This window comes from Anolis sagrei, chromosome 1 (assembly GCF_037176765.1).
Source record: "Anolis sagrei isolate rAnoSag1 chromosome 1, rAnoSag1.mat, whole genome shotgun sequence".
NCBI classification, from domain to species: Eukaryota; Metazoa; Chordata; class Lepidosauria; order Squamata; family Dactyloidae; genus Anolis; species Anolis sagrei.
In genome coordinates this window covers 325,237,569-325,250,852 of record NC_090021.1, presented here as the reverse complement: position 1 = coordinate 325,250,852, position 13,284 = coordinate 325,237,569, and the positions used below count along the sequence as shown (strand labels likewise).

At 39.5% G+C, this 13,284-nt stretch overlaps 1 protein-coding gene across 1 annotated transcript in view; it reads right to left on the bottom strand.

Annotated features, from left to right (window-relative positions):
• EXOC3L4 (exocyst complex component 3 like 4) overlaps positions 1-13,284 on the bottom strand; it is a 69,185-nt gene that overhangs the window by 14,573 nt on the left and 41,328 nt on the right. Inside the window, exons 9-11 of the mRNA XM_060755105.2 lie at positions 7,747-7,861; positions 2,817-2,951; positions 1,727-1,879 (exon numbers count right to left, since the gene is read on the bottom strand). Coding sequence (XP_060611088.2) covers positions 1,727-1,879; positions 2,817-2,951; positions 7,747-7,861 — 403 coding nt within the window. The remainder of the gene's footprint in view (positions 1-1,726; positions 1,880-2,816; positions 2,952-7,746; positions 7,862-13,284) is intronic.

Here is a 13,284-nt window from a genome sequence, read left to right as displayed (position 1 = left end):
TGGTATGCAATTTTACCTTAACTCTTTGCAGTGGGAGGGGCTGCAGACTATTTGATCGGGTTTGGGCTTGTTCAGGGCTCAGACTCCATGTTAGAAACAGTTCAGCTTAGAGACTTCATTAGAAACAGATGTATGATTTAAGAAGTTAGTTGAAACAGACTACAGAGACTCTATTAGAATCTCAGAACTTTAGATTATGGAGTATTGATTTTAAGAAAGATGCCCTGTGTTACCTACACAGGGAAACTACTTCAAATCCTATTTGTAACTGGGTCGATATGCAAAGTGCCTGTATGCTGAATACATGAAGTTTGTGAGTAAACCAACTATGTTACTTTTAAAGAAGTCTACTTATTTTTGTCTCTTGAGAGAATGATTTAAACCAAGAGGTTTTAAGGGAAAGGGGATGTTTTTGAGCAACTAAAAAGGAACACTTCTGAAACTCTGCTCCATATATATGAATGCTGGTGAATGCCATTTTCCTAAAAGTTTGATTCTAACAGGTCATGTGTTTAACAAGAGGTTATGGGATCATTCTCAAAAAGGCTATGACTTCTAACAAGGTCATGCCTTTCCAGAGATTATAAAACTTCCAAAAGGATCTGGATATTTCCATTTTCCAAAACTTTAAGCTGTTTTAGTTGCAAACTTGATACCTTCTCTCTGAAGTCAGAAAGACAGATTACCACTGGAGTATAGTCTATATTTTCCACTTTTAAAATAATCCTTTATTGCTTTTCATCACCTCATCTATAATTTGAGTACATTTTCTGTTGTAGTTCAGCATGATGGTAGCGTTGCTACTACTGGTAGGAGGGAGAAAGGGTCTTGGACCTTTTTCAATGTGTTGGGCTTCTTTAAGGCTTCTGGGTCTTGACATTTTCAATATTTCACATCTTTGCGTATTGTTTCAGGGGCTCAATCTCAAAGTTCAATAAGGCAAAATATGACAGTATTTTTATTTTAAATTACTTTACTTATTGAATTTTCCTCCTGGGATGGGATCAAGAGTGGCTTACAGAAATATAAACCAAGATTACAGGCAGTCCTCGAGTTACAAACATCTGACTTACAAAAGACTTATAGTTAAAGACAAGAGTGAGACAACAGGAAGTGAGAGAAATCTACCTCTCGGAAGAGAAATTCACTCCTGAAAGAATTATCATGGGGAAAAGAGGCCTCCACTGAAGCTTTCTCACCAATCCTTGTTTCCACAAGAAGCCACTTTTTTTAAAAAAAATCCAATTATCACAGGGACAGAATGTAAGGGGGAAATCTTCTGACCAGGATAAAAGATAGCAAAATAAACACCACAGGGCTGTTAACCCTTCCCTATGCTATCCAAAGCATGTATGTACAAATTCAACTCAAGGACAAACCAGCAGAATCTATCTTGGTTGTAACTTGTGGACTATGTGTACATTTAAAAATATTATATTATACAAAGGGTTTTAAAAAATCAATTGAATGCTGGTTGTGGCACTTGGAGAGGTGAAAAGTAGCATGGCTTTCACTTTTGCCACCTCTGTGTTATGGTGACCAATGTTTCACATTTCCTCTAAAAGTGTTAAATATTTACACAGAGATTTTAATATACATTTCTGGTTACATAATCTTAATGACCACAAGCCCAAAAAGGGTTTATTTGTTTACATAGTACTCTGTTAGCATTAGACACTTCAGTCCACTTCCACGCTAGAGATACCAATTTGTGGAATTTACTCACCAGATTTTGCATAGCGTAATTTATAGTTGCAGCTTCACAGTGCATTATGTTGCTGACTTCTTCCCTTTTTATTCTTCTCATTCTGCGTCTTGGTCTGAGGATTTGTGCGATATATTCCTTAACTACACACCTGTGAACTTCATTGAGAAAATCCTGTATACCCAAAACCAGGGGGAAAAAATCATAGATTGATTGATGGGTTGGCTACAAAAGGCAGAGATGGAAAATATATCATTCAGCCGGCCTCTCAATCAAGGAGAAGGCTGTTTCTGAGACTCCAAGCGCGGAGGGGAAAGCAGGCATGCTCAATGCATGGCAGCGTGATGCGCATGTGCAGACAAGGGAGAGCGGCGGGGCCGGAGGAGGATCATGCCAGTGAGTTCCTTCAAGGCATGGTCATTCTGTGTGGGAAGTTTAGTCCAATTCTATCATTGGTGGGGCTCAGAATGCTCTTTGATTGTAGGTGAACTATGAATCCCAGCAACGACACCTTGCAAATGTCAAGGTCTATTTTCCCCAAACTGCACTAGTATTCACATTTGGACATATTGAGTATTCATACCACCTTTGGTCTAGAATCATCGTTGTTTGAGTCCACAGTGCTCTCTGGGTGTAGGTGAACTACAACTCCCAAACTCAAGGTCAATGCCCACCAAACCCTTCCATGTTGGTCATGAGAGTTCTGTGTGCCAAGTTTGGTTCAATTCCACCATTGGTGGAATTCAGAATGCTCTTTGATTATAGGTGAACTATAAATCCCAATAACTACAACTCCCAAATGACAAAATCAAAATCAAAATCAAAGGTTAACTATAAATCCCAGCAACCTTAACTCCCAATTGACAAAATCAATCCCCCCAACCCCACCAGTATTCAAATTTGGGCATATTGAGTATTTCTGCCAGGTTTGGTCTTGTGAATGAAAATACATCCTGCATATTAGATATTTACATTACGATTCATAACAGTAGCAAAATTACAATTATGAAGTAGCAACAAAATAATTTTATGGTTGGGGGTCCCCACAAATGAGGGGTCGTGGAATTAGGAAGGTTGGGAAACACTGTTATAATATCTTGAATTTAATTACCTTGTGCATGGGATCCTTCAGATTTGTTAGATCTTTAGAAAAATCCTCAGCAATTAACAAAATGTTTGTAATGAATGAATCATAAGTTCCACCCTGTGAAATCCAGGCTCGGCTGAGAATCTTCTTCAGCATTGGCTGGAAAAACAATACAAACATATCATAATTAAATCTGATTGTTAAATCACACCTTTTCATTTACAATATTCCCTCTTAAGATCAAAGTACCAATGATCATATGTCACTTTAATTAGCTTTTACTTTACTGCAAGCTTTCAGTCATTTTTGGTTACTCTGGCCACAGTTATCGATGTTGCGAAGTTTCCTGAACAGATTGTGTTATTATGTTAAATACACTGTCACCCTTACAGATTGTCAGAATATAATAGTTTCTGCTGTGAAAATCGCTTATAGTTTTTTGTATGCAACATTGCAAGTTCGTATTTAATCTCTGCTATTAAGAGTAAAGATTTTTTTTTCTGTTCGTTTTTACTCGTCTGTGTGTCTTGTGCATGGGACGTGGCTAAGATCCGCTAGCTGCACAACACAAATTGGACCCAATTCTGCTATCTACACTGCCCCAAAGCTGTGGGATATCCCAGAGTTTCAAGCAAACTTTGGTGCATCAACTGACTTTTACTAAAGTGGAGCACAACTGGAATAATCTAGTTTAATCTAAAATGGAAGGGAGGAATGGAAATGTTATGGAGACAGCCAGGAGCCACCTTAGGCTGAGTTTGAGTTTTAATGTAAACAAGTTGTGAGATGGCTATTCAAACACTACCTCAAATTTCTCTAGCAATGGCAGCCCAATGCTGCCATTAAACAATGTGCAAGTGTATTTACATTCCTCACAAAGGTTAACTTTCCCTCCATTCACTGTGCCCAGTTACTCAACTGTGACATTACTCAACTGTGGGTTTATGTTTCTTTTGTGAAGCAGCAGAGAAGTATCTGGAATTCCCCACTGCTGCAAGCTGTGGTTTTGTGGGATGATCCAACGTGGTCCCAAAAAATTCATGCTTTTATCTCCAGGGTGGAGTCACTGCTCAGATATATAAGTGAGAGAATCAGGGTTGCATAGGATGCCTGTACTCCAGCAGCCATGGAGAAATGGTTGCATTCAACACACTGCGTTAATATTTCAAGATGTATCTGGTAGGCAGAGTGGGGCAACTGTCTCTTCTCAGTTGAATTGGGATGTCATGAAATGAGCTTAGTTATTTGATTTGTTAATGTGGTATTGACTCCTACGGCAAGTGGCTTGTGGGATCCCCCCCCCCCCCAAAAAAACCAACTGGACTGGCCATTATCCATCTTCACTTTGGCAGAGAAGCATTCTTTGCTGTTTGGCTTCTCAGTATCTCAGGTAGCCTTCATTGACACAGTTATGAACAAAACCAGAGTTTAAAAACTGGCCCTGATTTTTATGAATCTTTCCATGAACACTGACGAATTTCCCTGTTGCTTTAATAAAACAGGTGTGGACAGAGGGCAGCCTGTTGCTACATATGGCCCTCTAGGACTGCTTTTGCGAATGCCACCAATCAGATTTCTTATGCCTGAAAATGCCCTAAAGACAGAGCAGGGGTTCTCAAACTGGCAATAATTTAATAACGGATACAGCCCTCCAAGGTCATTTACCTGGCCCTTGTTCAGGGTCAACCTAAGTCTGAAATGACTTTTTTTTATCCATCTAAAACACAGACATGTGCCTTTCACCTTAAGAACAGACAAACATCCCGAGCTCTGAGGATCACCTGGGAAAGAATCCCACTGGAGCATTGCAGCACACCCAAATACCTGGGAGTCACTCTGGACCGTACTAACCACAAAAGTGGCACAACAAACATAATGTGTGCATATGCATACCAGGTTCTGGTTCAACTTGCCTGTCTGAACATATCTCCCTCTATGGGTCAACTAGAGCCTTAAGAGCGCTCCATGCAGTCATGCTGGCCACATGACCTTGGAGGTGTCTATGGACAATGCCAGCTCTTTGGCTTAGAAATGGGGATGAGAACCAACCCCCGGAGTCGGACACAATTGGACTTAATGTCAGGGAAAAACCTTTATCTTTACCTTAGAGCCTTAAGATCCGCTGGGGGGGGCTCTGCTCTCAGTCCCATCCCCTTTGCAAGTGTGACTGGTGGGGATGAGAGACAGGGCCTTTTCAGTGGTAGTCCCTCAGCTGTGGAACTCGCTCCCCAGTGACATCAGATTGGTCCCATCCTCCTGGTCTTCAGGAAAAAGCTAAAGACCTGACGTTGTACACAGGCATTCGAGGAGTAGCATAATATGGAATCCAACCTCAATCTAGCAACTTGAATAATGACTATAGGAAAATCAAGCAGTATGGAAAATCTAGACTTGGCACTAAGTATGTTTTAAGCTGTTTTATTGTATTTATATGATTTAATTGTCTATATGTCTTTAACTGTTTTATAATTTTATATGGTGTATTTATTGTTGTGTGTATGATGTGGCATTGAGTTTTTGCTATAATTTGTAAACTGCTTTGAGTCCCCTTCAGGATGAGAAGAGCGAGGTATAAACATAGTAAATAAATGAGGGTTGAATGAAAAGTAATGCCTCCACCTTTGTAACTCCTCAACAGTTGCAGTACTGGTATGCGGCAGGTACTGGCTTGTTCAGTAGACTCTTCTCTACAGTTCCATTTTGGCGGGAAGCCTTAGCATTGAACGGCTGTGTTGTTAAAGTGCAAAGTATGCAATCCTGTACAGACAGCTGATCAATGTGACTTAAACAACGTGCAGTCATTGAATTCTTGACAGCAGAAGGTGTCACCCCAAAGGAGATTCATCAGAGAATGCAAGCTGTTTATGGTGATTGTGTTGATGTGAGTACTATGCATCATTGGGCGAGTAAGTTTAAAGATGTTGAGGTGGGAATATCTGACTTGCATGACAAACAAAGAGTTGGACAGCCTGTGACAGCAACCACCAAGTTTCACAAGCAAAAGGTTGACAGATTGATTCAGGATGATCGTCATATCACTCAGAGAGAAATTTCAAGCACAATCAGCATTTCTCAAGAACGTGTGGGTCACATCATTGCTTTGCTTGGCTATCGGAAGAACTGTGTACAATTGGTTGTGGAAACAGATTGTTGACTTCTTCTGTGACGGCTTCAGAAAACTTGTTCATCGTTGGCAGAAATGTATCCAATTGTCTGGTGACTGTGTGGAAAAGTGAATAGTGGTGGTTAAAGAGCACCTTCTAAGGGCTATTTATGTGTTTGGTTTATTAAAATATTCCCATCCAAACCCAATCAACGAAGGTGGAAGCATTACTTTTCATTCAAACCTCTTAAATAAATAAATAAATAAATAAATAAATAAATAAATAAATAAGGAATGCAAGATCAAGGAAACAGTCCAGGAGTGCAGAAGGGGAAAAGCTTAAACTGGAAAGACTGTAGATATTTCCTCTAATTGTCAAGGGTGGTATGTACACACATTTCCAGTATATGCCTCACTTAATTAAGGGATTATGCATGGCTGGAAAAACGCTTTCCTGTATTCTGTTTTCTTCTAATCCCCAAACTGCATTTCCCTAGATAAATATAAACCCGTTCCACAAGCTGGCAATGGTGTGAAGGAGGCAGGGACAAATTAAAATGTAAATCAAGGGAAAACTAAGTGGAATAGGAGAGGAGGTCAATGAGCTGTGGTAAATCACTTTGAGACACACAGTGTTCTTGATATCCTGCCCGAGATCCTCAGATTTTTTAAACTAGTGAAAATCTGTTTCCACCATAATGACAAGCAAATACTGATATACACTGACTGAGTATTACCAGGCCTGTGGTTCAGAAGAGCATGAAGGTGGAAAGGGATACCCAAAATCAATCTTTTCCATTACGTTTATCAAGAAAGGAATCTAGATGTGTTAGCTGAAAACCCTGCAAGGGAGAAGTATGTGACAGATTCATAGAACAGCATAAATCAAGGAGGGATAATATTTTAAGGAAAGTATGCTACAGTGTCTAGGCTGTTTTTTGGGCTATGATTCCCACAATCCCTGGGCATACTGGTTGTAGTATGTGGAAGTTGAACTCCAACACATTTAGGGCCATTTTCATTTCACAATTATAGTATTACGATTCTATTTTAATTAAAAGTAAAGGTAAAGGTTCCTCCTTGACTTCAAGTCTAATCATGTATAAATATGTGAGAGGAAGTCACAGGGAGGAGGGAGCAAGCTTGTTTTCTGCTTCCCTGGAGACTAGGACGCGAAACAATGGCTTCAAACTACAAGAAAGGAGATTCCATCTGAACATGAGGAAGAACTTCCTGACTGCGAGAGCCGTTCAGCAGTGGAACTCTCTGCCCTGGAGTGTGGTGGAGGCTCCTTCTTTGGAAGCTTTTAAACAGAGGTTGGATGGCCATCTGTCAGGGCTGATTTGAATGCAATATTCCTGCTTCTTGGCAGGGGGTTGGACTGGATGGCCCATGAGGTCTCTTCCAACTCTTTGATCCTATGATTCTATGATTCTATGAATCATATCCGGGTGGTGCTCATCTCCATTTTTAAGCCAAAGAGCCTTCATTGTCCATAGATACCATATTTTCAGCAATTTTAACTGTTGTAAATTTTATCCATCTATGTGTCTAATCAGTCGGCTGTTGTTAATCTTATTAACCTTGTATACCTTGTACACCTATGGAGAAAAAATGGTCTTTGGACTATAATAAAATGTTATTATTGTTATTATTATTATTATGTTTCATTTTAGCATGTGTTGGCCTCTAATAGCTTCAATCTCAGTTGAGTAATGACATACTCCACCTTTCTGCCTCCTTCCTTCCTTTTTGAGTGAGAGTAACTTATCAAGAAAATCAGCAATGAACCACTGCTGCTGAAATCTCAGCAAGTGAATTCTATTTGTCTTGCAGATGATTTTCTCTTACCTTTATTTTCAGCCCGAATGTACTGGAAAAATATGTCTTGTATCGCAACATGAGGCTATCCAGGGTCTTCTCCATTTCTTCACAGTTGGCATTCCACCTTGTTTGCAAACCTGTCCTACAGTGAAAAAGCCAACAATGTAAGTGTTAAGTGTTAACCATATTTCTAATGAATTACATATTTATAGAAAAATGTGCTATTTTTCTTAACCTATGTCAGCCATAAACACAAAAACCTTTGAAAAACTGCTTTATGGACTACAAGCTCAAAAACTGACCAGCCACTGAGGGCTTCTGGAAGTTGTAATCTCAAAATAACTTTTCCAAGCACTTCATTAAGAGTTACCAAAATATGGAGATCTCCATTAAGGGTGCATCTACATGGTAGAATTCATGCAGTTTGACACTACTTTGACAGGCATGGCTCAGTGCTGTGCATTCTTGGACGCTGTAGTTTAGCACAGTACAAACCCTTTGGCAGAGAAGGTTAAGATCTTGCAAAATTACAGCTATTGTGATTCTGTAACATTTAGCCATGGCAGTTACAGTAATGTCAATCTGCAATAATTATATGATGTAAATGTACCCTCAGTGTAGGAAGCCATTATTGAGTAACTATTCTCCATTTTCTTAAGGAGATCAAATATGAGTTTGCCATAATCCAGGGGTTTTTCTCCTCTATTTCTCTATTGGCTGTCTTTCCATTTATTTTAACATGTTGCAAATAAATGGTTATATGTTAAGTCTAGCAAGAGGGGCAACATGCCCCTGAATACCATTTCCTCAGAAACGGAGTTGTATCACCATCAAAGTCTTTCCATGAGCATTTCAAGAGGCATCTGTATGGCCATTGTGGGGACAGAAATACCCCCATATCTTGAGCATATATGTTTTTGGACTTACCATGGAATTATGAAACTGTGGGAAATGGCAAACCCTATTGAGGCGACCTGCATCCAGTGGAAGCATACCATACACTTGCACTGGAGGACCTAGAAAATACCTAGATAGAAATCTTTTGCACAACTATAATATCAACTTCCAACAGGAAGAATAGAAAATGTCTAAAGAGAATAATTTTTTGAATGAGTATGTGAAACCATGGCACAAGCCCAGGATATACAGTAGGCATGGGCGAATCCATTCAGAAGTTGGAACTAAAGTCGGATGTTTCCTACTTCCATACTGAGTTCCGACGTCCAATGGCGAGTCAGAAGTTCCCTTTAGATTTGAATCACCCTGAGCCATTGAAATTGATGGCTTGGAAGTCGATTTGGATGTGTGACTAAGCTTTTGGGGTGAAAGTAAGCCTGCTGAGAAGCGCAGCCTAAAGTGCTTCCCTTCCAGCCAACTAGGGCATCCGAAGATTCGGAAGCTTTGGAAAGTTCCATTTTTTTGTTTTTGAAAAATTCAGAAATGACTTTAGGATCGAATCACTAGTGCCCCCTACTTTTTTTAAAAAATAGAACCATTTTTTTTATCGCCCATGCCCAGGCCTGTAGCCAGGATTTTGATTCCGGGGGGGGGGGGGGGGGTGAGTCTGAGCAAAAGAGGGTCTACCCTAGCAAACCTTTTGTATCGTTACCTCAATACCCCCATGCATATGGGATAAATTGAGTATGGTGATCAGATCATGATATGAATAAACATAACAGTTTAAATAATGCACCAGTAAGGCCTTCTCGCGGACCACCATGAGAATTTGGGGGGGGGGGGGGTGCTGAAGCCCCCTAAGCCCCCCTCCCCCGGTTACATGCCTGCCCATGCCTAATATATAGTAGTAGTCTTTTTTTTTATTTGGCCATGTGCCATGCTGTTGAAATACATGACATAGAATCATCCTGGAGTGAACAAGATGGAACAACAGAGGTCTTGAAATCGGTCATCACCAGACAGAACAAATAAATATATCACCCGGGTCTACTGAGATTTGTTGTTTGCAAGAGAGATTTAGAAATCTCTACCAAATAACTCTAGTGCCTCTCCAAACTGTGAACTCCAGAATTCCATAGCAGGTAAAGTGGAATCAGTGTGTTATAACTATGTAGTATGGAAAAGTGTAAGCAATCAGGCTTCCTGACTATGGTGAGATATGTTACACTTCAACATTCCACCTCTATATGTAAACACTCATGATAATCTTCTGCATTAAATTTCTACAGGTTTGTGAGGAGTGGTGTAGAAGGTTTTGCCCCCCCCCCCCCCCTTTGTTGGCTTTCCAGAGGCAGCTGGTTGGCCACCCTGGGAACAGGATCAAATGTGACTTTGGGTTGATCCAGTACTTTTTACGTTTCTATGCTTCCCAAACATCCAAACTGATTTTACCACCTCTGCCTTCATTATAAGCTGCAACAAGCAGGAACAGAATAGGAGGTAAAGTGAAAAGCTTTTAATTAAATTGTGCATTTTCTTCTTGCAAATTGGTTACCCGCCAGGCTGATTACAGTACACTGGTACTAATTAGTACAAAGCAAGGAAAAGGCGAGGCAAGGAAAACATAGCAGTGCACCAATTAAATAATACTCCTCAGTTTATTATTTGGCTTTTCACAGAGTAAAAAACAAAAAAAAAATGGTATGTGTGTCGGGGGAGGGGGGGATCTGAGACTTCAGCATAAGTGCACTTTAATATGCTGTTTAGTAGTGGTTCTCACACTTCCATAATCCAAATATTCCAGGTTTCAAGTCCATGAAGCTCCAGGTATTTATTTATTTATATTCTAGTTTTTCTATTCTGTCACTTCTCTACCCTCAAAGGTGGACTCAGGACAGCTTACATATAGTAGCGATGCAATGCCATTACCTAACAATTACAGTAATAAAATCACAATTAAATACAACAGTAGGCATTAAAACAGTAATAGGACCCTGACAAATAGTAACAGATTCTGGGAACTGAGGACCAAAGACATAGAGCCACTGAGATAGTTTGCCCTCTGGATCCACAGATTCAGCATCCATGGATTCAACCATCCATGGCTGAGATTGGTAGGAATTCATAGCAAGTATTGACAAATTCATGGATTGTGAAGAATGAGAGTAATAAGCAAAACCATCTAAGAAGTGCTGTGCAAATTTCTTGTATGAGGTAGATACAAGTTATGTATCCTTGATCCAAAAAACTTGGGAGCCAAAGTATTCCAGATTTCAGATATTTCTGAATTCTGGAATACTTGCATATATGTAATGAGATATATTGGAGATGGGACTCAAGTCCAAACATGAAATTCATTTATCTTTCATAGCCACCTTAAAGACATAGCCTGAAGATAATCCTATACACAGTATTTGAGAATAATTTTGTACATGAAAGAAAGATTGTGTATATTGTGTATACTGAACCATCAGAAAGCAAAGGGGTCACAATCTCAACCATTCACATGCACAATTTTGGAATACAATATATATTTGCGTATAAGACAACCCAAATATAAGCTGAGGCACCTAATTTTGCCACAAAAAAACTGGGAAAATGTATTGACTTGAGTATAAGCTAAGGGTTGGAAATGCAGCAGCTACTGGTAAATTTCAAAATAAAAATAGCTACCAATAAAATGACATTAATTGAGGCATCCATAGGTTAATTTTTTAAAATATTTACATAAAATTTTAATTTAAGATAAGACTGTCCAACTCTGGTTAAATCATTATTCTAACCTTCAATGTAAATGTACTTATCTATCCTTGCAATAATCACCATAGTTTATTTTAACTATACATTTTGGGGGAAATGCCGCATGTTTATGAATAAGGAAAAGTGGGAAAGACTGGCGTGGGAAGGGGGTGGGAAAGAAGAACTGGAAACATGAAAAGGTTGGAATGAGAAGGGGTGGTTGAAAAAGTGATAAATGAGGTTGGAAAAGGAGTAGATGGAAAAGTAAGACAGATTGGGATGAGAAGGGGGCAACTGGGGAAGGGGGAACAACTGAGGCAGCAAAGAGAGTTGGGAAAGTGGGAAAGACTTGAGTAAGAAAGAGGGGCTGAGAAAGTGGGAAACTGCCGTGAAAAAAGGGACAAGAAGGAAACAATGAAAATGAACAAAATCTGGCTACCAGTATGAAAAAAACTCTAAAATCAATTCCAAACAAGAATCAACCAGGGCCAGTTAATGTCTGCCAACAAAGGAATTGCAAGGCCATTCAGTGCTAATCAAGGTGGCCAATTGCAACATTCACACTTGCCTCAAGCAGTCAAGAGTTCTTTCTCCCACCCTGGACATTCCCCAGATATATAAACCTCACTTGCCTAGTTTCCAACAGACCTCAAAACCTCTGAGGATGCCTGCCATAGATGCAGGTGAAACATCAGGAGAGAATGCTTCTGGAACATGGCCATACAGCCCAGAAAACTCACAGCAACCAAATATTTAGCTTGCTTTATTTTATATATTGGAAAGTAAACACTGGCTTATTTTGAGATGCTTGAGCCCTTATCACTGAAACAATGGGAGATGTGGGCTAATGTTCAAACACAATCAGCTGCAAAAATAGAGTACAGAAATTCCTTGAATGTACCCGTGAAGACTGAAAGTGAGTGCTGCCAATCCTAAATTCATTTCCCAAAGAATACTGTCATGGCAGGGAGAAGTGTGGCCTGAACTCATTTTGATGTGTTAATAATATTTGGCCTTTTATTCCACACTAATAAGGATATAAAAGCAGAATAATTATCCTGTTGAATCAGACCAAATTCCATCTAAATCACCTCCTTCCTACTTTCCTTGTCCAAGTAGCATTTAACTTCAAGAATTAGGATAGAAAGACTAATTTCCAATGTCATGCTGTTCGTAATTTTACCATTATTTCCATCTGTAGGCTGTGGGTTTGTTGTTTTGTATCCTGCATGCAGGCATTCACATTTGCACCTTATATCTGAATTGGTATTTCTTAATGATCTGTTTGTGCTGTTATCATCAAGCACGCCAATGAGCAATGAAATGCTTTAAATATTTCCTACAGTCTTTACCCTAAGTAACCCACCAACTTTCTAGAAGGGCCCGTAATCTTCAAAACCCCATAAATAAAACAGTCAGGAAGAAGACAGAATGAAACTCATCAGGCCTGTCATGTGCAATTCAGGGGAATTGAAAAAGGAAGTATTATGGGGAAAATGGTCTCCGTGAGTCTTGAAAGTTAAAACACAGAAATTTTAATCAATGTCCTAGAAAAACGGATATTTCCAAGGAAAAAGGTTCAAAAATGCTGGGGCGGTAAGGCAGTAAATCAGGGATTACAGGTGTTCCTGTTAATAGCTCAGAGTTGTACAAATGCAAGTATGCGATTGATTTAGGAATGGTGTAGAAATAATTGCTAAGTAATGCCAGGACCAGATTCCCCTTAAAAACCCCTAACAGTTGACCACAGAGAGGAGATCTTTTTGTTCACACTGCATAGTGGTAAACCATTTCTAAGCATCTTGAAAACCATCCAACAGGAAAAAACAATTTGGATATATTGTGCATTTGAGATGACAAAGGTCTAGGTCAGTAACTACAGAGGTTTTCATTTATGTACCACTTACAAGATACCAGACATTTCCTCTT